The sequence below is a fragment of the Tympanuchus pallidicinctus genome, unplaced genomic scaffold (genome assembly GCF_026119805.1).
Source record: "Tympanuchus pallidicinctus isolate F22 unplaced genomic scaffold, pur_lepc_1.0 scaffold3, whole genome shotgun sequence".
Taxonomy (NCBI): domain Eukaryota; kingdom Metazoa; phylum Chordata; class Aves; order Galliformes; family Phasianidae; genus Tympanuchus; species Tympanuchus pallidicinctus.
In genome coordinates, this window is record NW_026294747.1 from 42,981,728 (window position 1) to 43,006,820 (window position 25,093).

Below are 25,093 nucleotides of genomic sequence, written 5' to 3' on the forward strand. Positions count from 1 at the left end.
AGAAAGGTCTCCAGTATAAACTCTCCAAGACCTTCATCTCTGAACTGTCTTCACCATCTTCACCACCTTCCTTGTCATCATACAACATCCTAGCTGGCCCATAACTAGTTTGCCTGTTCTCCATCCTTCCAAATGTACAGGGAAAATACATTTTTCACTTCTAATAAATTACTCTCTATTACACCTGTGTAAATACTTACATTCCACTCAGCTGCAGTTTGCAGAGTTGGTGGAAAAGTACTCCTTTTTCTTAGAAGATAAAATGACATATGATACTACTTCAATAAAGTGATAACAGCAGTAATAAAAAGAACAAAGGTATTTCTCTGTCTTCTGGTAAAGCATTCCTCATGTGAAAAACTACCTAAGTTTAATTAACTCTGACTAAATTATTAATCATTTCATGTTAAGGTGCCTGTCTGTACAGTGGATTATTGCTTTGTGCTTTCTCATAGTATAATAGATTAACATCCTTCATCTGAATGATAGTTTTATTGCTTTGAAACTCATTTCTGCATTTTCCCATTCTGCCCACCTTGGTTAATGGGAGGTTCTAGTGGGCCTAAAATGAGTAGCATGGTGAACATTAAACCATTAGATTCAATGTAAGGGGAAGCAGAATTACACTGATATATGTAATCATGCAAACAACCAGGGCTAGCTAGAAGTTGCTTTTGATGTGTACACACTTCACCCCTGTTGTGTTGTATGGTTTGGTGTCTTGGTGGCAATTACCACCACAGTGTGTGAGAGGAGCATCCTTCTCCTCCAGGGCAGTGAGTGGGGTCTGCAGCACACCAGTGGGCTGCCCAAGCACATGCAATCTGAGGCTATCAATACTTGAATGTGAAAAATGTTCACCTTAAAAACTGTTTTTTACACTGCGAAGGTATGTGGCAAAGCCATACACTGAGTAACAGGAGGACATGCAAGGGGAAAGAGTGCAGGTGGCCCATTGAGAGGCATGTGAAGGTGTCGGTCGTTCTTGGAAGAATTTATATGTAACCTGCCACAGCACAGAAGCCAAGGTCTTCTGTCCTCCTCAATATTGTTCTGCAATAGTAAAAATAACCAACTTGGTAGCTTCTGAGTACTGTTAAGTACAGAAATGTGACTGTTTTCCCAGGATGTGAAGTATGAGTAATTTGAGGTCTCAAAGGCTAACACCGGAGTATGAGACATTCCAAGGCAGTGCAGGATCACTCTGTAAATCGTGTCTGTCTGCAGCACCAGTTCTCACAGTGCTGGTGTGCTATGGCTGGTCTGACATCAATACTTGGTTTCAGGCAGGTTTTCTCAGTTTTGCCTGGTTGTGAAAAGTTCTTGGCCAAAATACCTGTAGATCAATACTACATTAATGGTTCTTTGCTGTAAAAGCTCCTTGTATTACTGCACCAACTACAAACACAATTCGAAATTTTGCTCATGGGTGATGAAATTGGCAGATGACTAATGGAAGTACAACAAGGAGCATTTAAGTTCACGATGAAAAGACATAGTGTTATATATCCCCGCTGAGCCCCAACAGCTATACTGTCAGTGCTTACCACTTCATCTTTCTGTTTTTAACATGAAGGAAGGGGGAGTTTTTGGCACTTGTTCATTAAATTTCATCCTGTTCTTACCATATGTCATAGTTTACTGTAGGCAAAATGATAGAAGGAGAAGTGTTAATGAGCATAATTAGTGTTGCAGTCTGTTAGCTCGGACTTCTACTCCTTAATTTTACTCCAGGAGTTCCCAAACTGTGTTTACTGTATGCCATCATGAACAGCTGGGCAAGCCATGTACCACTGTGGAGCATGCTGCATGCTATTAACATTATATGCACAGCTTGTTGTACCATATATACTTGGCTCTCCAGAATGGTACAAGGATGCCTTTTGGTGATCTCACCCAATTTTAAAATATTTGGCTAGGTTCCAAGCCTCTAAGATTAAGGAATTTAGTTACATAAAATATTAGCTCTGCTTTTGAAGCTGGATGGAGGAGAAATGGGTTGAAAATCTATTTCATTTACTCAGTAAAAGAACAAGATGAGAGCTGCAGCAAGGCTCCGCAATCATTGTTCTGACCTAATCATTCACATAATTGATGTAATCAATCCTGACATGTGAAGCACAAAAATTCTTATATTCAAAGAAAGTCTTTCAATTTTCAGTGGTCTTACAATTCCTTTTGCAGTGCAGGTCTGTTCTGCTTGAGCAGCAGCTACTTTGCTTGTCAGTAAGATGGGAGCTCTCATGGTACCTTCTCCAGAGAACTTGGGATTGTGTCTGCACCTCTCGTAGTGCCTCTCCCCTCCTCTCTTGACTTCTGCTATTCAGAAACATCCCATGATATCCATGGGATTCATCCCAGAAAATGGAATATGAACTTGTACTTGCTCTTTGTTGAAAATACAGAACCATACCAAGCGCATTTTTTTTAATCATAACTACTCTCTGATAGAGTTTTCAGTCAGTTCTAGTTCACCTTGAAGCTGTCTCATTTAGACACATTTCCCTAGATTGCCTATGAAAATAGGCAATACAAAACTTCCTTTATAATTATTTCTTTTTGAGCCTACAAAGCGAACTGTTCACCCCGATGGGTGTGAATAAACAGGATAAGTGGTTTTTACACTAGGAAGTATTTTGATTTGAATTGAGAAGCTGTTAATTTGAGGAAGACAAGTGGGCAGGTCCAGAGGCAGAAAACACTTGAATTGCTTGTTGGATAGCTATCCAATAAAGCTATTTTTCCCTGTAGTAGCTTTAATATCCTAGAGCTAGGACTAAAAACATTATGCTGCTTCCCTAGGGATGGCTGGTGAAAGAACCAGGACCTTCTCCACAGCCCTTCTTGGGAGAGGCCAGAAAATGGTTTTCACTTTCTGTCAACAATGGTCAGGCTTCTACAGGAGCCGTGTGCCTGCATGTAGCTGCAAATGAATTGCATTTTGAGTAAAACACTATAAAAAGCTGAAGAACGTGGTTTTCAGCCCTCTACTCTTTCTAACATATCAGAAAACAAACCTATTCAAAATCAAAGTTACTTTCTGCTCTGTTTCATCATCCTGTACAAATTTAATATTAATTATGCTTCAAATCATAGTGTAAACAGTTTTAGATCATCTTCTTCCTACGTATTTTAAATGCAATGATGAAATTTTTAAAAAAGGTGCAGGAAGGAAGTCAGAGTTGATGCATGCTCAGGGTTAGTGACAAGCAAGTCTTTCAACACCGAGCAAGTGATTGGGAGCGCAATCCTGTAAATCATTTGTGCAGGGAAATATACAGCTGTATACCTTGGTAGACAGTTGTACTATACAATATATGCAACTCCTGGGAGCCAGATCCTATTATTCAGACTTGTGATTAACTTTTTGTCCCCTGTAACATTGATTCTTGATGCTGAAATGGTGTTGCCTTGTGAGCAGGGGGCAGCCCCACACCTGAGTTCTCCAGTGTATTTAGGCACATTGTTTGGGAGTGAGATGAAAGAAGCTTGCCAACAAGGTATCCTTGCAAACAAGATGCACAAAGGCTTGCAAATTCCTCTCTGCTTGACGTCTGTTCTGTGTGAACTCTCACCAAATAAGGCTTCAGTTACAAAGGCTGATAGACAACTTGAACTTCAGACTTACTGCACAGGCTTAATTGTGCTGTCAATACAGAGAATCAAAACTCCCAGTAGCAGCAGCTGGAAGTTGTCAGCTACAACATTAATCACCTGGTAAAGTCTCTTGGGATTTGGAATTCACCTGTCTGCCAAATTTTAAACTGATGATGAGGTTTTCAGAGGCCTTGGCAATGCCAACCTACCGTGCAAGCAGCTAGAGAATTGAAATGAATGGTGAGTCAAATATTCTCAATAAAAATGGAACATAATGGATCGAATCAAATTTAACATCCAAATACTTCCTGCAAACTGGAGCAAATGAAGCATGACACAGAAACAGGAATGACTTTGTCAGATGTGGGACCTATGAGGTTCTGAAAAAACCCAGGCTGGCATGTAGGCAGCTCATGAGGCGTGTGTACCTGGCAAGGTGCAAGGCTTCCCTTCCGAGGAACAGCTCTCAGACCTCTTGTTTTGTGTAGGCTGCTCTATAATGTCTGCAAAGAAGGAAGTGTTGTCCTTAGACAATTATGTCAGAATGCCCTGTACTGGGACCACAAGGCTTGCTGACAGCAGTTATGGTAGGAGAAGGAGATTTAGAGAGAGCAGATTGTATGCAGCACGCCTTGATCAGAGTGCTGCAGTGGGAGGATGAGGCTCCCACTTAAATATAGAATAATTACACTTAAATATAGAATAATTACAGAACATGCCCAGTGAATATAATAATGGCTGTCACATCGATACAATCCACAGGGCCTGTCTATGCAATTATTTCCTGTGGTACCAATAGTAATGGGTGTTCTTTATACAGAAATGTTCAGTGTTTTCCTAACAAATATACAAATGAGTCACCCACTGGGTCCCGTTTTATAAGCCTTAGAATCTTCTTCTCAGCACCTATATTTGGGCATATCCATGACTGAGTCAAGATTTCACAGTGACTGACAGAGCTGATCTTCAGTTTTAAAAACAAGTGTTGCCCAAACAAGATGTCTCTAATCAAACCTTGGAACTGACATCTTACTCAGAAAGTCCAAACATATTTATCCTGTCAACTCACTCGCATCTCCATCTTCCTCATTAACCTCTGGAGAAAAAGAGAGATGTGTAGCCAGCAGAAATGGATGGCTGTTTTGCTCTGGCTTGTACTGAAGTTGCTTGGTCTGCTGGTTGGTTGCATGTGCCAAAGAGGAAAACAACACACTTTCTTTCCATTTGCTGTTGCATTTTGCAAAGGTGTACTGTAATTGAGAGATCCTCGACCCTTCATCACCACGGCAGTATTCAGAAACAAAAATGCCTGCCATCTGCTCCAGAGCAAGTCACAGACAAGAAATGACTTCAAACAAGTGCAGAAAATGTTAACATTAAATACCAGAATATATCAGAGTATTTCAGCAACTTAAGATCACAGCTAATGTTGCTCTTCATCAATTTAAGGCTGCGATGTATTTACAAAAAAACAAGAATAATATTATAACATAATTGCCAATTAGTCATCAAAGATGACTAATTACAGCTTTGCTGTCTGACAATGGCTTTTACACCTCCCTTGAAGTACACTAGATCTTTTTGAGTCTATAGCTTGCTATGAGCTGTGAATAGACTTCTAATGAAGCTTGTTGTGCCTGAGATATAAAAGTAGATGAGTATTTATCTTTCCATCATATAATGAATAAATTAGTGTACATGCTTTGAGTGGCTTTTTATGGTTCTCTTTTACGGGTTAAGTTCTGTCCTCCGAAAAGGTGAAATAGTGTGTGACATTTTCTATAGCTATCCGAGTTCACATTAGCTCTCCTAGTTTAACCACTTATTTGTTGAATATAATATTGTTTACTGAGCAACTGGGAGAGACTGTAGGAAGTATTCTTGTGATCAAGCACACTATCATGGTCTGTGAACATTAGCACTGATCCACATGTCAAACAATAACATTTCTGCCCTGGACTGACCAAGGCACAGATAGGTTTTTATTAATTAGCCAGAGTGACACCTAAGCCCAGAACACAGCAGTGCACTCAAGGCTTGGGAAATGGTGGTGTGAGTCCCAAGTGGAGGTGTGAAATCTCTTGCCTGCAGCACAGCTCAGCTGTTTTTCTATATGGGATTAGTGTATCATGCACTGCAGTGCATCACATACAGAATTACGAGTTTGTCTGGATGATGTTGCTTCAGAGCAATGGTTTGAGGAAGAAGTAACTAAAGCAGAATGGTTTGCAGTAGCTTACTTTTGTAGGACAGACTAAGACCTATGGAAGAAAAGCACTGGTTGTAAGTAGCTTTTATGCACTGAATTAAGTGCTTTTGATTTATCTTTATGGACCCAAAAGTAATTACAAATTATAAGAGAAGGAAATTGTCTTTCCAAATGAATGTAACTGTTGAGACAGTTTATTAACTTCTACTCTACTGCAGTCAGGGAGACCCGATAGCTCCAGGTTTGCTCTCAAGACCTGAGCATCACAGTTGTCCCTTCCTAGCTCAGCCGTGCACAACACAGCAAGAGTGCTGGGCGTGGGCATGTCATCGCCAGGCCCTCTGCCCCAGCTTTCATGTTATAAACTTGCATGGCATCCTGCTTTGCAGTAATTTGTCCATCATGCAGGAAAGGAATCTGGGATTTTAATTTGATGATGACAGCTTTGAATGGCTCTCGCTTCTTCCTTCAAAACAGAGAGCCAGCAAAGAAACAAATGTTTTTCTGAAGAGATGTGATAAGATTGTTTGCCTTAGAGTAGGCATGAGCAGCTCCAGCACTGCAGGGCTTCAGCACTGCAAAAGAAGTGTCCAAGAGAGTGATCTCACAGCCCTGGGGGCTGCAGCGGGACACAGCAGCAGCTGACAAGCACCTTCAATGCTGTACCACCAGTCATCTGCATCAAGACGTTAGCAGTTCTTCCTGTCCAAGACTCTCAGAAATATGAAGCACATGATGCTGAATCCACCAGCATTCCCAAACTCCTGCAGAGAGAATCTGTGCAATGTTGTAAGATAAGCACCTTTGCTGGAAGTGCGTTGTGGCTCTCCTGTGTGGCATGTGCTGTAAGGTGCAGATATGCTGTTTTCATACAGCTCAGCTCCTCCAGGTCCTGCTCTGACACAGCAGCACGCCATGCATTGGCTGGAACACATACTGAGTCCTAGTGACCTTCTGGGCTCTTAATGGACTTAAATTCTCTTTTGAACTGGGCCCCAAATGATGCTACTTAAATACAAAATGTTTCCTTTTCCTTCTGATTATTGAAATGAATGAACCCCACATGATAGATGTGAGACAGTGATGTGCAACCGATCTATAATAATCAGATGTTGTGGGAATTCTGTGCTGTGGGATGAATCGAACAGTTTCCAAGCCTGATAAATTGAGGAATTGAAAATCTGATTTGTAATTCAGAAAATAAGTGGATTAATTAAAGAGGCATGTCAAACTGAAGATTCCTTGAGTAATAAGGAACTGAACAGAGACCCATAATTATAACAGAAGAGCTGACTGCCAATCACATTATCATCTGTTCTTTCAAAATTTACTTGAGCGGTGTGACACCCGTAATGCACAAAGAATAGAGTGATTGCAGTGAGCCATGGTACAAACCCAGCTGGTAGCTATGTTATTTCCCCCCCCAGAATGGCTCTGTATCATAAAATGCCCAGCTCTGGAAGATAACCAGAGGTCAATTCTATTTTATATTTAGTTTGGGATGTTTTCTGCCCTATGCAAACATCACTACTGACCTGTCCCTGCACATGGCACCTATTTAGAGTTACAACTGTGAATGTAGGGGAGAGAAGCTGTTTTGCTGGACAGGTTAATTCTACCACACCTTCATGATATGGGCTCTGATATTTCAGTTAATGTCATGACTCTGAAAGCAAAGAGGAATCACAGAGAAGAGAGAAGGCAGCAGAGGAGTGCTGCAGGAAGTCTCTCTGCCTTCCTCAGGGACTTTATCTAAGTACCCATCTCATGCTCCCTTCTGCAATACACAGAGTAATCGTGATTCTGTGATTAGCCTGGCAGCATCTGTAGCCTTCTTCTCTGTCCCATGAGGCTGCTACAATGCAAAATGTGTGTGTCTCTCTCCTCCCACTGCTGCAAGACTATTCTGTTTCAGCAGAAATCACACATTCAGCTCCATTAAACGTAATGGCATCAGATTGATATGAATGCTCTTTTTAGTCATCTAAGGAAACGCTAATGCCTCTGAGCAGGGAGATCCTCTCTCTAAAAGCCTCCTTTCTCCACACTGTTCCAATGGATGTCACCATTAGCTTCTGACTGCAGTTGTAGCCACAGTTTTATGGGCAGTTGTGCCCTTCTGATCCATTTTAGCATTCCTGTTTCCACCCCAAATACAGAGCTCTGTACTGATATATAAAACCCTCTCCAATGATTAAGAAGGAGATCTAAAAACTGGGCAACATTATACTAAACAACTACATTTCCAGCATCAGTCTCCTGCTCTGGAGCTCCATATTTCTGTAAAAACAGAGTGATGCAGATCGACACCACAGCATCTTATGAGAGTGAACAGAGCAGCTGGAGCCTGTGATGCAAGATGTTGGTGGCGCAGCTGTCCCGGAGGGGTGAGCCACTGCACACTCCTTCCAAGATGTTCCAAAGCCAGTGCCCTCCCCAGCTGGCAGTGCATGTGGCAGTGGCACACGCTGCTGGGAGGTACTTGTGCTGACTTCTCAGAGTGATTTGCAGAAGTGCGAAAAAGACATAAGGGGTTTCACCACAGTTACCCTGAATTATTTCCCACGCACAAACCCATGCGCATTGAGATCCTGCGAGCTGCTGTGCCACAGCATGCTCCTCCCTTCGTGCCTCTCCACATAAGGGCTCAGAGGTTGCTGCCAGGGGAAGGAGTCGCTTTCCAGCTGGCATCTTGAGTTTGTAACGTGATGCAAAGTCAGGGAAGAGCAAAATGTAGAAGTCCTTGTGTTGACACTGTTGTGCTTTTCACCCTAATGAGAAGTCACCCCTCACTGTAGAAGGATGGCTGCCAGCCCTGACCCTGCCTTAGGAAAGGGCATGCTACCTGGCATGCCCAGGCTGAGCTCAGTGGGGCTCGTTCACAGCAGAAAGGAAAAAGAAAAGTCGGGAGCATCGGTTCACTCCATCCTATAGCTTGGACGTGCTTCAAGCACTGCAGATGAATCAATGGGAATAACGTACTGTTAAGAGCAGCAGAGGGCCTCAGAGTATCTTTAACATTTACTTTAATTTAATTTTTCCCATTTTTAAAAAAAAGAACCAGTGTAATTTCCATTTGATTTCCTGGGCAAATTTGGATCAGAGTGTAATACCTGGCCACTTGTGCTGGGTGTTTAGGCTCAGTACAGTCAATTGGCAGGGCATTAATTAGCAACACATCCCTATTCTCTCATCTAAAGATGTGGTTTCTGGCTAAGGCTTTTTATGAAAAACCAAATTAAGTGTAAGTAAACTATCTGGCATTTGCAATGCAAAGTGCTTGGATAAGAAGCTATTTGACACACCCAGAGGCACAACAAAGGCAGCAGGCATGCTGCAGTGACAGAGCTGCCCAGGCAGTACACAGGGAGAAAAGGATCACTGAATTCCTTGTCTCCAAGGAATAAAAGGAAGGCTCTGCAGATTAGAATCCAAACTGAAGGGCAAGTGAGCTGCCGTGAGTTTCTAGATCAGACTGGCATGTTCCCCCCCACAAAGCCCCAGTGTTGCTTTGGCAACTGTGGTAACTCTTCCCATCTTCTGCATATTGCAGTCCTGTGTACTTCTGGTGTTAAAACCACGGAGAGACCCTATGTCCATTTAATCTGGGAAAGGAACACAGAAACAGCCCTTAGAGGGGCAGTGAGCAGTGGAAAGGTGAGCATCAAATGGCTTCTACTGGCTTGCAGATCCCTCCTGTAGTTCCCAAACATGATGTCAGCTTGCAGTTAGGAGAAACATTTACATTGCTGATAAATTAGTCCAATCTCAAAGCCAGTATGATATTTTCCCTCTCTGGAGAAGCTGCTAATGAAGGCGCTGTGCTGGTGTTTGCCAAGCAGCACCAGGTTGGTTGCAATGAAGACAGGGCTGTGTGCTGGGAAGCACCTGGTAAGAGAGAATCAGCAGTGCTTCTCTGCACTCACAACTCTCCACTACAGAGAACTGCGTGGGCAATCCAGGCAACTAAACTAATGAGCTTAGTTTAACAATCTATCCCAGCTGAATTCCTGAGGCAATTTACACATTAGGTGTATAGCAGCAAGGAAGTGACATTTCATACTAGGTCTTTGTAAGAGATAAAATAGTAGAGGATTTGTAGCAAAGAGGAAATATGGCTTGGTAATTAGGTAGGAAATGAATAACTGAGCTAAAGGCAGAGTTCAGACAGGAAACTGAAATATGCTTCAGACAGGATTTTTCCATTAATGCTAATTGTCCCAATAGCTGCTTAGTAACATAATCCTTAAGCAGCATGAAATGCTGCTGGTCTCACGTGCCTAAGCCAAACAAAAAGAATGTACAGCCCTTAACAGAATTCTACATTTTGAAGCAAGGCTCCTTCAATATCTATGTCAGTGCTGCTCCTGGACTTCCATCTGAGCTCTCAGCCCTAGCCAACTCTCACAGGCCCACAGACCTGCTGCAGATTTACATCCAGCAAGCTTAATTAACAACTGGAACCTGTTCAGGTCCTGAGCATTGCATTCATGCTCAGGTGGGAGTAGTTTTAGTACATTTCCATTTGGCTTGTGCTAGGACTGAGAGTATGGAAGTCTATGGCTTTCCCTCTGGTCTGGTCATCACAAGCTTCTAGGTGGCTGCAGACTCTGGATGCTCCCAGTGCTGGGTTATTCCTCAGTAGCTGTTCTGGAAAGTGGGTTATCGTTCTGTGCCCAGCTTCTCTGGGGCTCCTGCTTCAGGATGCAGTGTGAGTAGGATGCAGAGATGCTAAAGACTGAGTCAACAAAACTGAGCTGTTCAGCAGGTTTGGGAGAAGTTGCACAGGTAGGGATGAAATCTGGGTTGGCCTTTGCATGTGCAGAAACATTCAGTCAGCAGTTTGTCAGTGAGTATCTCCAACCATAATGCGTGTAAAATGGAAGATGGAACATGGAAGGAAAAAAGTTCTGACCACTTGGCTGCTTGACCTTTAGCTGCCAGCAGCAAACCCAAGAGCTCTACACTGGGCCCGTGGCACAGGTGAGCCTATCTAGGATGTCCCTATAGGACACATGGCATTAACAGGACATCTCACCACAGAAATGCAACTCTGAGACTTGTTTTCCTCTCCTACTTCTCTCTCACCATGGGAGGAATAGAATTGTTTACAACTACAAGGCACTATACTGTGATTTACAGGTTAAGGGTTCCTCTTGAGCTATTCTTCTCATCCACGAGTCTGGTAGCACGGCTAGAGACACTGTATTCCTGCTGGCTTTATTTCTGCTCTAACTAAGGATGTGTCAGTCCCATGCCTGTCCAACACTCCTTTTTTTTCTTTGGGGTGTATGTAAACCATGACTTTCCAATGCTCCTACCACAAGCTAATGATGAAAAAGAAATGATGGTCCCATCTCTTTCTGTTCTCTCTTACACGTCTCCTTCAGACTCTCACTGTCCTTTCAGGAAGTCTCTTCTCTGGCTGCAGGTGACAGGAATCAGCTGAAAACCATCGGTACGTCAGTCGGCAGCTAGGCAGCATGCCACCATAATGCTCTGCATCTCTTTTCATCACTTCAACTGCTGCTGCCCTCTGTACAGCCAGGCAGCTCCTACTGTTTTATCATTGTCTTGCAAGCTCTCCACTTTGCTGCTGGAACAATTGGCAGTAATCAGGGTTACTGTCAGCACTGCTGGTTTTATTGGTGCACTGAGGATATTGAAGACTTCCCTGGGAAGTCCCAGCCCACGCATTACTGTGATCTGGGAGCATCTCAACCTTATTTTGTAAAAGAAATTATACTCTCATGGTCACATAGGAGCCAGAACACAAGGTTCTGGTGCATGCTGTAAGTGTGATAAAGCTGAGGGCAGAGGAAGTGTTAAAATGTGACTTTAAAAGTCACAAAAAAAATTTCATGTTTCACATTTTGATGTTTACAGCATGTCTGGAGATTTGGGGTTGGCAGCCCTGCCCATGTTGCTCACGGGCATCACAGCAGCAGCTGTTAGCATGGGGCTGGATTATTGGTGGCCTTCACAGCAACATCACCAGGAGGAGACAGCAGAGAGCTTTGAGAAGAATCTCTTTTAGGGGAGAGCGTTTGGACTCTGCAGACTGGCAAGGAAAGGAAGGTGCTCTGTGCTATGAACCCCAGGAGAACAGTGCTGACTGCCCTTCCAGGGGCTGTGCTGCCTTTGGCCAGAACTTTTGCCCACTTGTCCTGCAACATCAAAGTTTTCTGGGTGCTGCAATTCAGACCTGGCTGCTGTGCAGAACTGTACTCGCACTCACCTCCCACTGCTGGCCCAGAACCCCAGAGGATTTCACCACTCCAGATTCAGGCAGCTCTCTTTAGCAGGGATCCAGCCATGCCTCCTTACCTGCCAAGTCTGGGTTGCTCAGACCTGGCTGTCATTCCATGCTGACAGAGTCTACAGAACAAACTGCCAGGGCAACACCACACACTGACCTATTCAGAGAAAGAAAAACAGATGAAATGGTTTTCTTGGAACTGCTATTTCAGGATACCCTGTGGCCTTTTCCTTTGACAAGCTTAATAAAGAATGCTTATGTTGTACAGGAAATCTGGTTAGTCTCCATGAGTGGACTTCTCAATTGTTAATCTCATTTGTGCCAGAGACTAAAATCTGGCTACCATGACTTTTGTCAGCCTGTTGATCTAATATTCACAACCATTTCCATAATTACATAGCCAATCACTTTTTAACTGGCTGTAGGATCACTGGAAAATACTTCTGATTGGGGCAGTAAAACCACGCGCTGTAGAGATTCCTGCTTCTAGCTTGTCTTGCAGATAATGTTAAATTGCTTGCAGATATTCAATGAAGTCCACAAACACCATAACTGGCTGCTGCCATTCACTGTACAGATTAACATTTGCCTACCGTTATTCTAGTGCTATTTATCCTATTGTGACACAACCAATACCCAGCCACAAGGTGAAAGACAGCTCAGCTGCTCCAACTACAGTGGGGAGACACAGTTTGCAGTTAGTCAATAAGAACAGAGACAGTCTCTTTACAAGGCAGTGAGTCATATTAGGTTCTTTTAAAAATTCCTTGTATTTTAACAGCAGCATATTAACAGTTTGGTATCTAGCATAACTACGTAGTTTCCATGGAAATAAACAGGAGGCATTACTTTTAGAGCGACCTATGTATTCCACTGAGCAGTGCTGTGTTCACTCACAATTAAATGTGCTCGAGAGATCCATTCTCAAAACTTATACATGCTCTGTGCATTTACAAAAGGAGCATCCTGAGCTACAAAGGCCACAAAGACAATAATTCTTGGTGTGGGAGACCCAGCAAAGCAGGCTGCAGCAGGAGGAAACGAGGTGGCACAGTGCAGGGTACCAGAAAGTTCCTGCTCTGTGCCCAAAGCCATTCAGTGCCGGGCCCAGACATGGCCAGCTGTGTGCCCAAACATTTGGCTCATTGGCCTTCTTTAGGTCTTTAGGATCTGGATTTCCAATACTCTTTCCAGAAGGCTGCTCCATAGTCTCATCTCAATCTAGTTTATTTCTGAGCATTTCTGTTTCTGTTACCCCGGCATTCACTGTCAAGTATGTTCTGCCCCTCCCTTCTCAGTGGCTAAATTCTTCAAGTGTTCACAAAATGTCACACTGTTCTTTGTGAGCCCTGCCATATATACATCTGGTATGCAGTTAGATGTAGCTTAGCAGTATTTCTTTCCTGTTTATTGTTGGATTTGCAATGTTAAATATTTCCTCCTGGGTGATCTGCATTATCACATCCCATTCTGTCACTGTTTAGCGCTCTCTCTTAAGCAGTAGCTAGGGCAGAGCTAAATTGGCCTATATTTTGTAAGTGTCTTACTCGTTTTCCTCTGCAGCTGTGACCTTTCTGTTTAGGAAGACACTCAGATTGTATGACTGCTGCACAGACACACACCATCAATAACAGCAACAGCAAACAATACATGAGTAACAGTGGGGAAAGCCGTGATAACCTGGAGCAAAATGCACCTCTTGCTGATGACAAAGGCTCTGCTGGCAAGCTCTGTTCGACAATTACTGAAAGGAGAATAAGCATCTAAGAATGTTAAACCGCTTAATGAATTTTATTTCTAACCATAAATTTAACTGTCATATTGTCATGGCCCTTTCTCACAGTGCATCATTTGTTCTTGTTTTTCTGCTCTGAATCTTTCATCGCTGGGCTGGTGATATATGGCAAACACCTTGCTGTCTCTGAAACTGATAACAGGGAGGCACAGGTGGGTGAAGGAAATGCACTGACAAAGACAGATACTGATAATAAAAACATAATTGGTGATAAAGAAAACATTAATTTATCAAATTCTTATTAAATCAGATCCAGTGATAGCTACTGTCCTTTGTAATACTGCCTACAGTGTGACACTTAGAGTTTAACATACCATTCTAGGTGGAATTCTTTTTGTTTCACAGAGGAATGTTGTTCCTCTGAGCAGGCATCTGCTTCTGTTGCTCTCGGGCTGGGGAGGTTTGGTTTGCCATGAGCTGACGTTGCTTTGAGAGCTGACAGCAGAATTTGTTTACAGTGCTACAACTGCTGTCCTCTTTTCACATTTAATTAATGGCAACACTTCTGCAGGGTGCCTGCAGCCACAGCCATGATCCCACCACACATCTCATAGACGTAGGTTGCTCTGAAAGTAATGCCTCCTATTCCGTGGAAACTACACCAGATACAAAGAGCACAAGAACACTATTTGATAGAACAAATTCTCAGCTGGAGAACACTGGTTTTCAACACAGTCACCACCATAAGCTATGCATTTTCACCAGCGATGAACAAGAACCTGTATGCTGCACTCCTAACAGTCCGTACCAGCGGAAGAGACCGACTGTCACTACTGCAGAAATGCACCACCTGCCTCCTCCCTGCGCTCACATTCATCATTTGGTCTCCATCAACATTCAGCAAGTATCAACAAATGTCAGTAGGTGCCATTTTTTCTGTGTGGGGGAATTAAAAGGCGCACCTTTGCTTCATCTGCACTTCGTGTCAGACACCATTCTGTCATACTGCCTCTCTGCTGCCATCTGTCTCACGGCAACAAAATGGAATGCAGTATAGATGGAAAGGTTCAACCTTTATTACTGTACCACTAACATCCTCTTCTGACATTGTGGGCCAACATAACATAGAAGATATTACCTTCAGAGCAGCCCTCAAAACATCTGTGTTATGCACTATAAAGGAATCTGCTGTGAATGAAGAAGGGAACTGAAGAGCTGTGAAATGGATGGTGTCATTACTTGTAACCCCAGATTTGAGCAACTTTGCCAAGGTTGGCTTTGTAGGGGATTGGTGTGGGAGAGAAAACTTACAGAGGAGGGACAAATGATAGACTGCACAGAAGATAAAATCCAGTTGCAAAGCCATGGTATCCCCGTGCCTGCTGCTGTTTCTCCTAAGCTCTTCCAGAGGAGACCAGCATCTTCAGGTTGTCCTGGAGTCTGTTGTCAGACAGGCCCATGTGAAACAACATCCAAAGCAAACAGGATCCACGCATTTCTCACTCCATATGCCAGAACCACACTCATTCTATAGCACTCAGGACTTTCTCCAGTTTTTTGGTTGTTTTGATAGAAGAGTTCTGCACAGCCCCTATAGTAAGTGCTCATGCCCCATACTGGGGCCTAGGCTCTTGTTTCTGAAGTTCTCTCTCAGTAAGTGTGTCCTGTTGGTGTGAGTGAGCAAAAAAGAACTCAAAAAAGCAGTCTCAGCAGCTGAAAAAATCATGGGTGGATACTGTTGTTTGCAAGTGAGGATGAGTGATTTGACTAATTCAGCAGATTCAATCTGCATTAACAGAAAACACAGTTAGACAGATGTATCAGCCCTACCTCCTGATAGCACTGCTAATACAGGCTGATGGAGCGGAATGTGCATCACAAAACTGAAGCCACAATTATTCAGCAGAAGATGTGAGACGCTTGTGCAGCATTAGATTACAGAGCTGAAGGAAACGTCAGAGGGATGATTGTGCTACAGCTCACAGGCAACAGATTAATGCAGAGCCAGGACTTCAGCGAGGAACATTTAAAACCAACCTATCTTCTTCTTAATTCAGCCTGCTGAAGCTGGTTACTCCAAGGTTATCAGGGACGTTAGGATTTTTCTGCGTGTTTCTCTCGTGTCTCAATGACTTTCCATTTCCCTACACCACCAACAGCTCTGTCTGCTCTCCCTTCTTTCTGTTTCCCTGAGCTCTCAGTCATTAACTGTGCACAGCCTTGCCAGGCAGCTTATGCTGTCTAAGAATTTCATGCCCACACTCTTAAGTAGTCACTACAGTTTTTAGAAAGCATCCACATGTCTTCAGAAATACTACTGCCTGGGAAATAAGGGGAAAGGGTTGTTTCGTGTATTCCTCTTTCTGTGGGAATTATTTCAGTGTCTCTTCTTCAGTTCATCACTCACTGTGTCCTGCACAGCAGCTCTGGAACAAACTCAATGTATGAGAACGTGGATGTAGTTAGTGATGAAGCATTCAGCTTGTTCAAACCATCGTAGACCAGCAGCACATCAGTGGGCTGGATCTGGGATGATTCCTTCCAACCTCAGTGACTTACACAGGCCAGGTGAAGGATCCCATATGCTGTTCAGACGTCTTACCTCCATATCCCCCCCCCTTCCACTCCTTGTCATCAGGAAGTCCTTGGCAGCTTCCATGCAGCCAGCAGCAGCCCTACAAATACAGACTGGTATGTTGGCCCTTAGAAATAAGCTATTGCATTTGCCAATCACACAACCAAGACGCAGCGCATTAAAAGCATTATCCTTAATGTAACGACCTGTTCTGGGAGTGTGTTTCAAGCAAGACACTTTCCAGCAGCACTGGAATCGTCGCTGCGGCACACGGCAGTGGGGCGCAGCCGCCAGGGGGCGCAGCCGCCCGCCCCTCGCGCTTGTTCCGTGCCGCGCGCCGTAGTGACGTCACCGCCAAGTCCCGTCCGGCGCGGCGGTTCCGGTGCGGCGCGGAAGCGATGGTGAGTGGCGGCGCGGCCCGGGGTCGGCGGGGCGCTGCGGGCAGGGGGCGGCGGGCGGCGGGAGCGCGCGGGGAAGTTCGGGAGAGCGCGGTGCCGCGCGGGGACGCTCTGGAACGCTCTGCAACCCTCCGTTCCCGCGCCGCGTTTTGCCGAGTCACCGCCCGGGAGGGGTGTGGGGCGAGACAGCGGAATCCGCGGGTCCGGGCGGGCTGCGGGGCGGGAGGCTCGGGGGCCGATCCCGAGGACATGGCCGGCACGGCGGCGCGGCCCGTTATCCCCGCAGCCCGCGGTGATCGCCGGCGTTCGGCGGCGCTGCGTTCCGTATCGGGGGGAGGGGTGTGAGCGCCGCTCCCGTGGAGCTGTCGTGAGGTGCCGGGCTCGTAGCGCTGGCGTGTTCACGCGGCGGTTGTACTTTTTCTCTTTCAGGGTCAAAGTCAGAGTGGCGGCCACGGACCCGGCGGTGGCAAGAAGGACGACAAGGTGCGCGGAGCGGTGTGCCGGGCCGGGCCGGCCTTCCTATGCCGCCTTGGGTTTGGAGGTGCCCGGAGGTACCCGGGGCCGCACGGGGCCGCCGGCCCTGCGCCGCTTGGCACTGCGTTGCTCTGTGACCTGCATGGCCAGCGGGCTCGTGCAGGGATGAGGATGCATCCAAAGTGTCGGGCCTCGTGCTTCTCTCATGTGGTGTAGTTCGGGTTCCAGCCCCCTGTGCTTTGTATTCAGTGAAAAATGGCAGGGACTTACACTGAGCGTGAGAAGCTCTTTTAGAATCCCCTTTAAAATAAGAGCAGTCCTATTTCTGGGCTTGTCTCTCTGTATCGTGAAAGAGGCGGCTTTGGTCTGCAGCCATTCCGCAAATTGTCTGCCTGTGTACCTCGCATCTCTGTTTTCTTTTCATTGCTCATATCTTGACTTTTTACATTTTCTTGTTGGAATTCCCTCTGCACATAAGGACAAGAAGAAGAAATATGAACCTCCAGTTCCAACCAGAGTGGGGAAGAAGAAGAAGAAGACGAAGGGACCAGATGCTGCCAGCAAGCTGCCCCTGGGTAAGCGCTCAGCCTGCTTGGGCCCTGTGGGCTGCCTGCACTGCCCTTCTGGCTGCGGGCAGGGCCCAAAGCACAAATGCATGCAGTGCAGGGCCAAGCATTGTTCTATTTCTAATGAATTTAAAATAGAAGGTAAGGCGGTTGTTATACAGGATGAGTTCTGTGCATTCCTGTGTAAGAGAAAAAGAGAGACTTCAAAATGAGGAAAAAAAGAGAGGAGACATCATTTTAAAAGATGGTTTTGTTCGAGAACTGGGACGAGATTTACCTGGTGATTTTTATCTTAGTGATTGCTGTCTGTGTAGAAGGTATCATCAGAACCTAAAGCAGGAATTCTCCTAATGAACTAATAGATAGTTGATAGCATGTCATACTTAGTCTGAAATGCCGTGCTTCTGCTTTGATTACAGTGACTCCTCACACGCAGTGCAGACTCAAACTGCTGAAATTGGAGAGGATTAAAGATTACCTGCTAATGGAGGAAGAATTTATCAGAAATCAAGAACAAATGAAACCTTTGGAAGAAAAACAAGAGGTGAGCTTTGAGCGAACTGCTAATACTGACTGCTGTCATTTAAACTATTTCACACAAAGGCAATAGAAATGAAGTGTCATGACTGTGAAAGTCAACCCAAACAAAAAGTCAACACATACTGTGTGCATTAAAATTTTTCACTAAACATCAACTAGCTTTCAGAAAGCAGGATTTTGATTGAGGGTTTTAATGCTTTTAGTCCAAGCATGGGTTATTACAGATGAGGCAGCAGCAAAAATTTTTGGCTTCTTAGTAGTCTTTCCAAGTTCAACAGAGAAAGGAAGAATTCTTCTTGTGCTCATCCTTATAGTAGTGTCCATAGAACTAAAATAGCCAGTTTTGTTACTGGCCTATGGTTCTGTGCCTTTTGGGGCAGTAACACAAAAGTGGCAAAAGCAGCTTTTGTTCTTTCTGGTGTAAACTGCTGAGTTAATGTTGTCTAACACTAAGATGACTTTAAATGCTTATAAAATGGAGAAACAGTGAATCTTTAGAATGTGCTGCCAGCATACGACTGCGCAGTACTTTATCTGAAGTTAACACACAGATTCTGGGCCACCCAGCAGTAATGTTCCTGCCTGGGTTCCTGAGTTGTTTCTTGAATTCTTGACGACAGGAAGAAAGATCAAAGGTGGACGATCTGAGGGGAACACCAATGTCTGTGGGTACCTTGGAGGAGATCATTGATGACAACCATGCCATCGTGTCCACGTCAGTGGGATCAGAACACTACGTCAGTATTCTGTCTTTTGTGGACAAGGATTTGCTAGAGCCAGGCTGCTCTGTTTTGCTAAATCATAAGGTGAGTCGTGAAGTTAAGTGAGATGAACAAAAGTAGCACAAGCTCTGCTATTTTTAACTGGCATCTGTTCTGAGAGTCACAGGATCACACAATCTGAGATTAATGCTGTTTATTTCATACACCTAAACGTATGGGCACTGAGTTTAGGCTCGTTCTGGTGTTCGTAGCGCCGCTTGCTTTCTGACAACTCTTCATGCTGGAATTAGGTTCATGCTGTGATCGGAGTCCTGATGGATGACACAGATCCTTTAGTTACTGTGATGAAAGTTGAGAAAGCTCCTCAAGAAACATATGCTGACATTGGTGGCCTTGACAACCAGATTCAGGAAATTAAGGTAATCATGTGTGCTAACTTCTGCTGCTAAGTAAGCTCTACACTTAGCCATGATGACGAGAGTATGAAAGAGTAACAGCAGAACCACCTGCTGTTCATGTGGTGTTGTTTTGCATCTTGCTCCTGCATTTCTCAATTTGGTTTCATTAGGCAGGCACTTGGACCTAGAAGGTCTTCTAAGTTGTTAGTAGTATCTCCATTCACAAACTGTGTGGGCAGAAACCTTCCACAGTTGCTGTGGAATCTACAGAGTGCTGAGCTCATAATTTTTTTTGGTTACTTATTGTTTTACAGCGTGTGTCTTGTAAAGTTATTCAGAGTTGCAAGATGTGGTTTAAATTCTAGGAAGTGCAGATGTCATGTAATGTAAGGGTTTGGAAGGTTTTTTGTTTGTTTATTGGTGGGGATTAGTGGGTTTTTGTTTTCCTACCAGCAGAGCTCGGGCTGAAATCTGTAAAAACTCAGCTCTTTCACTTTGGATTGGCATTCAGAGTCAACAAATGCTCTTCAAGTATTCATCTGTGGTATCTGGTAGCTCATACTGGGAAGCGCCCTTTAATGAAGGGCCCTCCAATTTGTGAGGGGCTCCCGTAAGTGTTTGGGAGCCAGTCTGCCGACTTCCAGAGTCAGTGTGATGCCTGAGGTTGGAGGAAGGGGAACGCTCACTGTTTCAGCCTGTCATGTGGAAAAGAAGCAATAGAAAGAGCTGCTTTAGGGTAGAATAGTTCTTAGAATTGCAAACATCTGAGATGTGTGTTTTTCAAGGCTTGTCTTCCAATTACTTCAGTTCTTTTTGCCTTTCTTACTTGTATTAAGAACTCCACAGATCTTCTGTCGGGTGCTCACTGTTTGAAAACACGGCTTGTTTTTCTCTTGATGTAGGAGTCTGTGGAGCTTCCCCTCACCCACCCTGAGTACTATGAAGAGATGGGTATAAAGCCACCCAAAGGAGTCATTCTGTACGGCCCCCCTGGCACAGGTATGTGTGGCACCGTGCTGAGCTAGCCCTAGTTAAATAAATTGCACTTGCTTAGTATTAAACCACTGCCAAGTCTGTCACTGATTTCATACGTTTGCTTTTTTTTCCTGCCTGCAGACTAATTACAAACTTGTTTGCAATTAAAAACAGGTAAAACTTTACTGGCCAAAGCAGTTGCAAACCAAACGTCGGCAACCTTCCTGAGAGTTGTTGGTTCAGAGCTCATCCAGAAGTACCTGGGCGACGGCCCAAAGCTGGTGCGCGAGCTGTTCCGCGTGGCTGAGGAGCACGCGCCGTCCATTGTCTTCATTGATGAGATCGATGCCATCGGTACAAAGAGGTGCGCGTCCCTCTGCTGCTGCAGCCACAGCCAAATCCAGTCTGAATTCTGGTCACCATTTCCACAGTCATGCCTTTGGCACAGGCAACTTGTTTTACGAGTTAAAATTCAAATGACTTCTTTGATACTAAAGTGCACCACAACTTTTTCATATTAAATAGATATGGGCAGAGATCTGACCTCTTTTCTTTTGCTACATGGTACCATCACAGGATGCCTTAAACTGGAAGAGTCACTGTGTAAGCTAACGTGCTGTGCTTTCAGTGCATACCCAAATACAGTAACTGGCTGCAGTGGTTCACCTGCATAGCAGCACATGTAACACAGAGCGTGTCCACGTGTTGGGTATCTCTCCAGATAGGTAGCTACTTATTACAGTAAGGGTTTAGAATATTGTGTGATAAGTAACACCATGTAATGTCATGGGTGTGGAATTTGATCAGCATTGCTCATGCCACATTGAGGTATCCTTCAGCCTGTAGCAAAGTTGTATTACCTTCAAAATTCCTTAGGCTGCTTGGAGCCATCCAATTTAAATAGTCTTTAAGTAAATGAAGTGGTGCTCATATGTATTACTGCAGTTAGTAGTGTCAGTCCCCAGTAGAAGGGAGCTTCTGCCTCGTGTATTTTAGCATATGTAGAACAGATGGGACTGATGGCAAGCACTCAGAATTCTTCAGAAATGTTTTTGTTGCTTCAGACTTGCTCACAAACACAAGTGAGACTTTTTTGGATATAGATCACTTGGTCACGTATTTGCAAAGTGCAGTGACTGAACCAGAGGCACCAAAATGCATCCCTTGGCATCTGTATGCACGAGGGAAAACCTCTGAAATTTAGAAATGAAGAAGGCAAGAGGCAGGCTTTGTTTTCTGTCAAGCTGGCACGCTGCCTGTTAAGAATTAGGGTTTTTTTCTGTTATGTTTTTGTTCATTTGCTACGTCATAACTAGATCTGAAAACCTGCCTTTTGCTTTCTATGGGTAAACCCCCAAGAAAGCACAGGAAAACTGTTTTAACATATAACCCATTACGGCATAGGTTGTTGGGTTTTTTAGAGGCCATTTTGTTCGTTAATTTGTGGCAGATCAGTGAAGTGTGTTCTGAAGTTGGCATAATGCTGCTTCTGACTGTATTGTTCTCTCAAAGGTACGACTCAAATTCTGGGGGTGAGAGGGAGATCCAGCGTACAATGCTGGAGCTGCTGAACCAGCTGGATGGCTTCGACTCTCGTGGGGACGTTAAAGTCATCATGGCCACAAACAGAATAGAAACTCTGGATCCGGCTTTAATTAGGCCAGGTAAGGGGATTCTGGTCTGTTTAGGGCACTGCTCTTGTGAAAGGTCTTGTAGCTCATCAGACACATGGGCTGGTCACAAGAATGTGTGTCAGTGCTTTGCCTTTAATCATCACTTCAGCTGTGTTAATGTGTCTGTTAAAAGCAGACCCCATTCACAACTTTCTAAACGCGAAAAAAAATGGAGCCAGAAGAATTGCATTAACTTCTCTTTATGTATAAATGACTCAAATATTCTTCTTTTGTGTTAAGATGGCACAGGTGCTTTTTAAGAAATCGTTAAGAATGCTAAATAATGGGGAGTACATACATTTAGAATCGTAGATTTGTTTATATCTGCAGCAGCTGGGAAGGTAGGGCAGTACCAATTGAGGTTATTAGATGAGAACTTTGAACGTGGACAGTGAGATTTCAATGCAAGGAAACCAGTCTGCTTCCTGCCATACTCTGCTACCTGGGGGATGAATGAAAGAGAAATAACATCATATTTTGATGTATGTATTACGTGTTGCACAAAAAGCTCAAAAAGACTCAGGTTGTACTTTCAGATGGCCAGTAAAAAAGTACCAGAACACAACCTGCATTGAGAGCATTTGGGTCTGTTAAATCAGAAGTAAAAAAGCAATGCAAGGAGTGAACTAAGCAAGCCTCCTGGTAGCATTCTTAAGTAAACCTCAACTGCTGGAGGGTGTGAAGATACTTTTCTTTTTTCTTCTTGGGTAGCAGGTAAGACAGAGAACAAATATAATTCAAGTTGAATTTGTTAGAGAATGCCTCTGTGCAGTCAGTGCTCCATATGGACCCAAGGAGTTCAGAAAAAACACCTACTGAGGTGCTGTTCTTCTGTGCTTTTTTAAAAAGTTTTTGTCACCATCGTGGCCTTACCCTTCATGTCAAGAACAGTTGGGTGAGTACAGAGCAGAAAATACTATACTGATGTTGAAAGACAAGCTATAGGGTAAAGTGAAGCTAACTGGAAGGGAATTTCCATGCTGTACCATCTATTTAAATTATTACTGTCGCTTGAGCAGCCATGGCACTTCCAGCAGCCTGGTAAACTCGTTTACCATTGTGTGGGTTTGTCTGGCGCGCTGCATCTGGCGCCATTGACTGCTTTCAGAAAAGATAACGTAAAGGTAGAGAAAAACAGGCACAGTGTGGAGATGGAAGATACCTCTGACAAGTATGCTTACAGAGTTGGAACCATGGGAGCTGGAACATCTCAAGTCCCAACTGACAAAAAGGAATCATCTGGTAGGAACTTCCAGGAGAATTTCTTATGCAGAGCTTTCTTTCTTCAGTTCAGTTTAAGGGTTCTTCATAACTGATCAGTTTCTTCTATAAAACGTGATTGATACTGGCGTGAAGATTGTTGCTTTCAGTCCAAATTTGAGATGTTCTTCTGGCTCCATTTCCAGTAGCTGCATGCAAAAAGAAAAGCCCTAAGAGTGAATTTTTCTTTTGCGCAGGGCGTATCGACAGGAAAATAGAGTTCCCTCTGCCTGATGAGAAGACCAAGAAACGAATCTTTCAGATTCACACCAGCAGGATGACATTGGCAGATGATGTGACTTTGGACGAGCTGATTATGGCAAAAGATGACCTCAGTGGTGCAGACATTAAGGTGGGTGTTTGTCACCGCTGGCTACAGTTCAAAACATGAATCCCATGAGTACTGTATCCCAGAACTTTGTATGATGAAACTTTCCTCTTTCCTCTGGTAACATCCCCGGGGTCATTTGGATCGCTCTAAAATACCTCCTCTGAGTGCCCCATACTCAGCTTGACAAGTGGGAAACTGTTACCAAAGAGGTCATTGTCAGGCAGCTTGTGCTGATAGAAATACATACCTGTGTTAGCTGAATATGAAATTCTGTAAGAAGCAAAGTGGAAATTAGAAGTGGAATCTTGCAGAAGCATCCAAGATGCTGTTAATCATTACTTTAAGATAATACAGGATAAGAAGCATTTTTAGGACAACATTACAAGCAGGTAAAAATGCAGTCATAGATGAGGAAGGTTGAAACAAGCAGCTCCTGTATGTGAAGTGAACAGGGCTCTTGTTAGAGTCACCTCTTGTAAAATAGAACAGCCCATTGCTGAGAGCTGTTCCTGGGGAGGAGGGAAATGGTATTATTACAGCGCTGCCTTTCGTTTGCCATGGATGCTTTACCTCACAGAAAGACCTCTAACTTTGTCCACATTGTTTTATGTGCTTCTTTGGAGCTACTGACTCATATCCAAAATGGAAGCATTTAAATTGTGCTGTCGATCTTCCAATACTACAAACTCAGCAGAATTTTCATGTAGCTCAAACTGTCTTCCAGGGTGTTGTTTGAAGGGCTGCAGAGCCAGTAACTTGTTTGGCTTTCTCTGTTGCAGGCAATTTGTACAGAAGCTGGGTTGATGGCTTTGAGGGAACGGCGAATGAAAGTAACAAATGAAGACTTCAAAAAGTCTAAAGAGAACGTTCTCTATAAGAAGCAGGAGGGAACCCCAGAGGGACTGTATCTTTAAGTCTTGTCTGTTCAGGGACTATTGGGAACTCTGGTTGGGATGACAGTCTCATGTAAAACCACATAGTCCAGCTAACGCTCGTTCTTGAGGTTATAAAGCCTGGCGGTTTGTTTCTCAATAAAACATTTATTTGAATGGAAGTACTTTGGAGGCAAGAGGAGTTACTGACACAGTTGTTCAGTATACAGAACGCAGTCTTTGCTGTGGAAACTTTATGGTTTCTTTATGTGGGTGCAAAAGGCAGCCAGTAACAGAAATGAGGAGGTTACACATGAAGTGTTGCAGTGCTGTGACAACAATGGCAGCAGCAAGGCCAAGAGCTATTGGTTTTTCATGTTACAATTATGTGATTTATTGCTAAAAACTCACCCTATGTATGACTGGAGATGTATGCATGTGGACGAGAGGAACCCTGAAATAGAGTTGTTTTCAGCTGTAGAGAAAGAGGGGAAAAAAGGAAGGCAAAA

The 25,093-nt window shown here is 44.1% G+C and overlaps 1 protein-coding gene across 1 annotated transcript; it reads left to right on the forward strand.

The window, feature by feature from the left end:
- The first annotated feature begins 16,692 nt into the window (after positions 1–16,692).
- Positions 16,693–24,766, forward strand: PSMC1 (proteasome 26S subunit, ATPase 1). Its single transcript, XM_052693877.1, has 11 exons — positions 16,693–16,776; positions 17,203–17,256; positions 17,726–17,822; positions 18,233–18,357; positions 18,974–19,159; positions 19,366–19,494; positions 20,376–20,472; positions 20,623–20,812; positions 21,961–22,112; positions 23,579–23,733; positions 24,492–24,766. Exons 1-11 carry the CDS (start codon positions 16,774–16,776, stop codon positions 24,624–24,626), a joined length of 1,323 nt encoding a protein of 440 aa, XP_052549837.1. The 5' UTR covers positions 16,693–16,773; the 3' UTR covers positions 24,627–24,766.
- Positions 24,767–25,093: the final 327 nt, after the last annotated feature.

Excerpts from the sequence above, each read along its gene's own strand:
- PSMC1 (XM_052693877.1), top strand. Across the intron at positions 17,257-17,725 it reads GTGGCAAGAAGGACGACAAG|GACAAGAAGAAGAAATATGA; the intron begins GTGCGCGGAGCG and ends TCTGCACATAAG. Across the intron at positions 19,160-19,365 it reads CTGTTTTGCTAAATCATAAG|GTTCATGCTGTGATCGGAGT; the intron begins GTGAGTCGTGAA and ends TGCTGGAATTAG.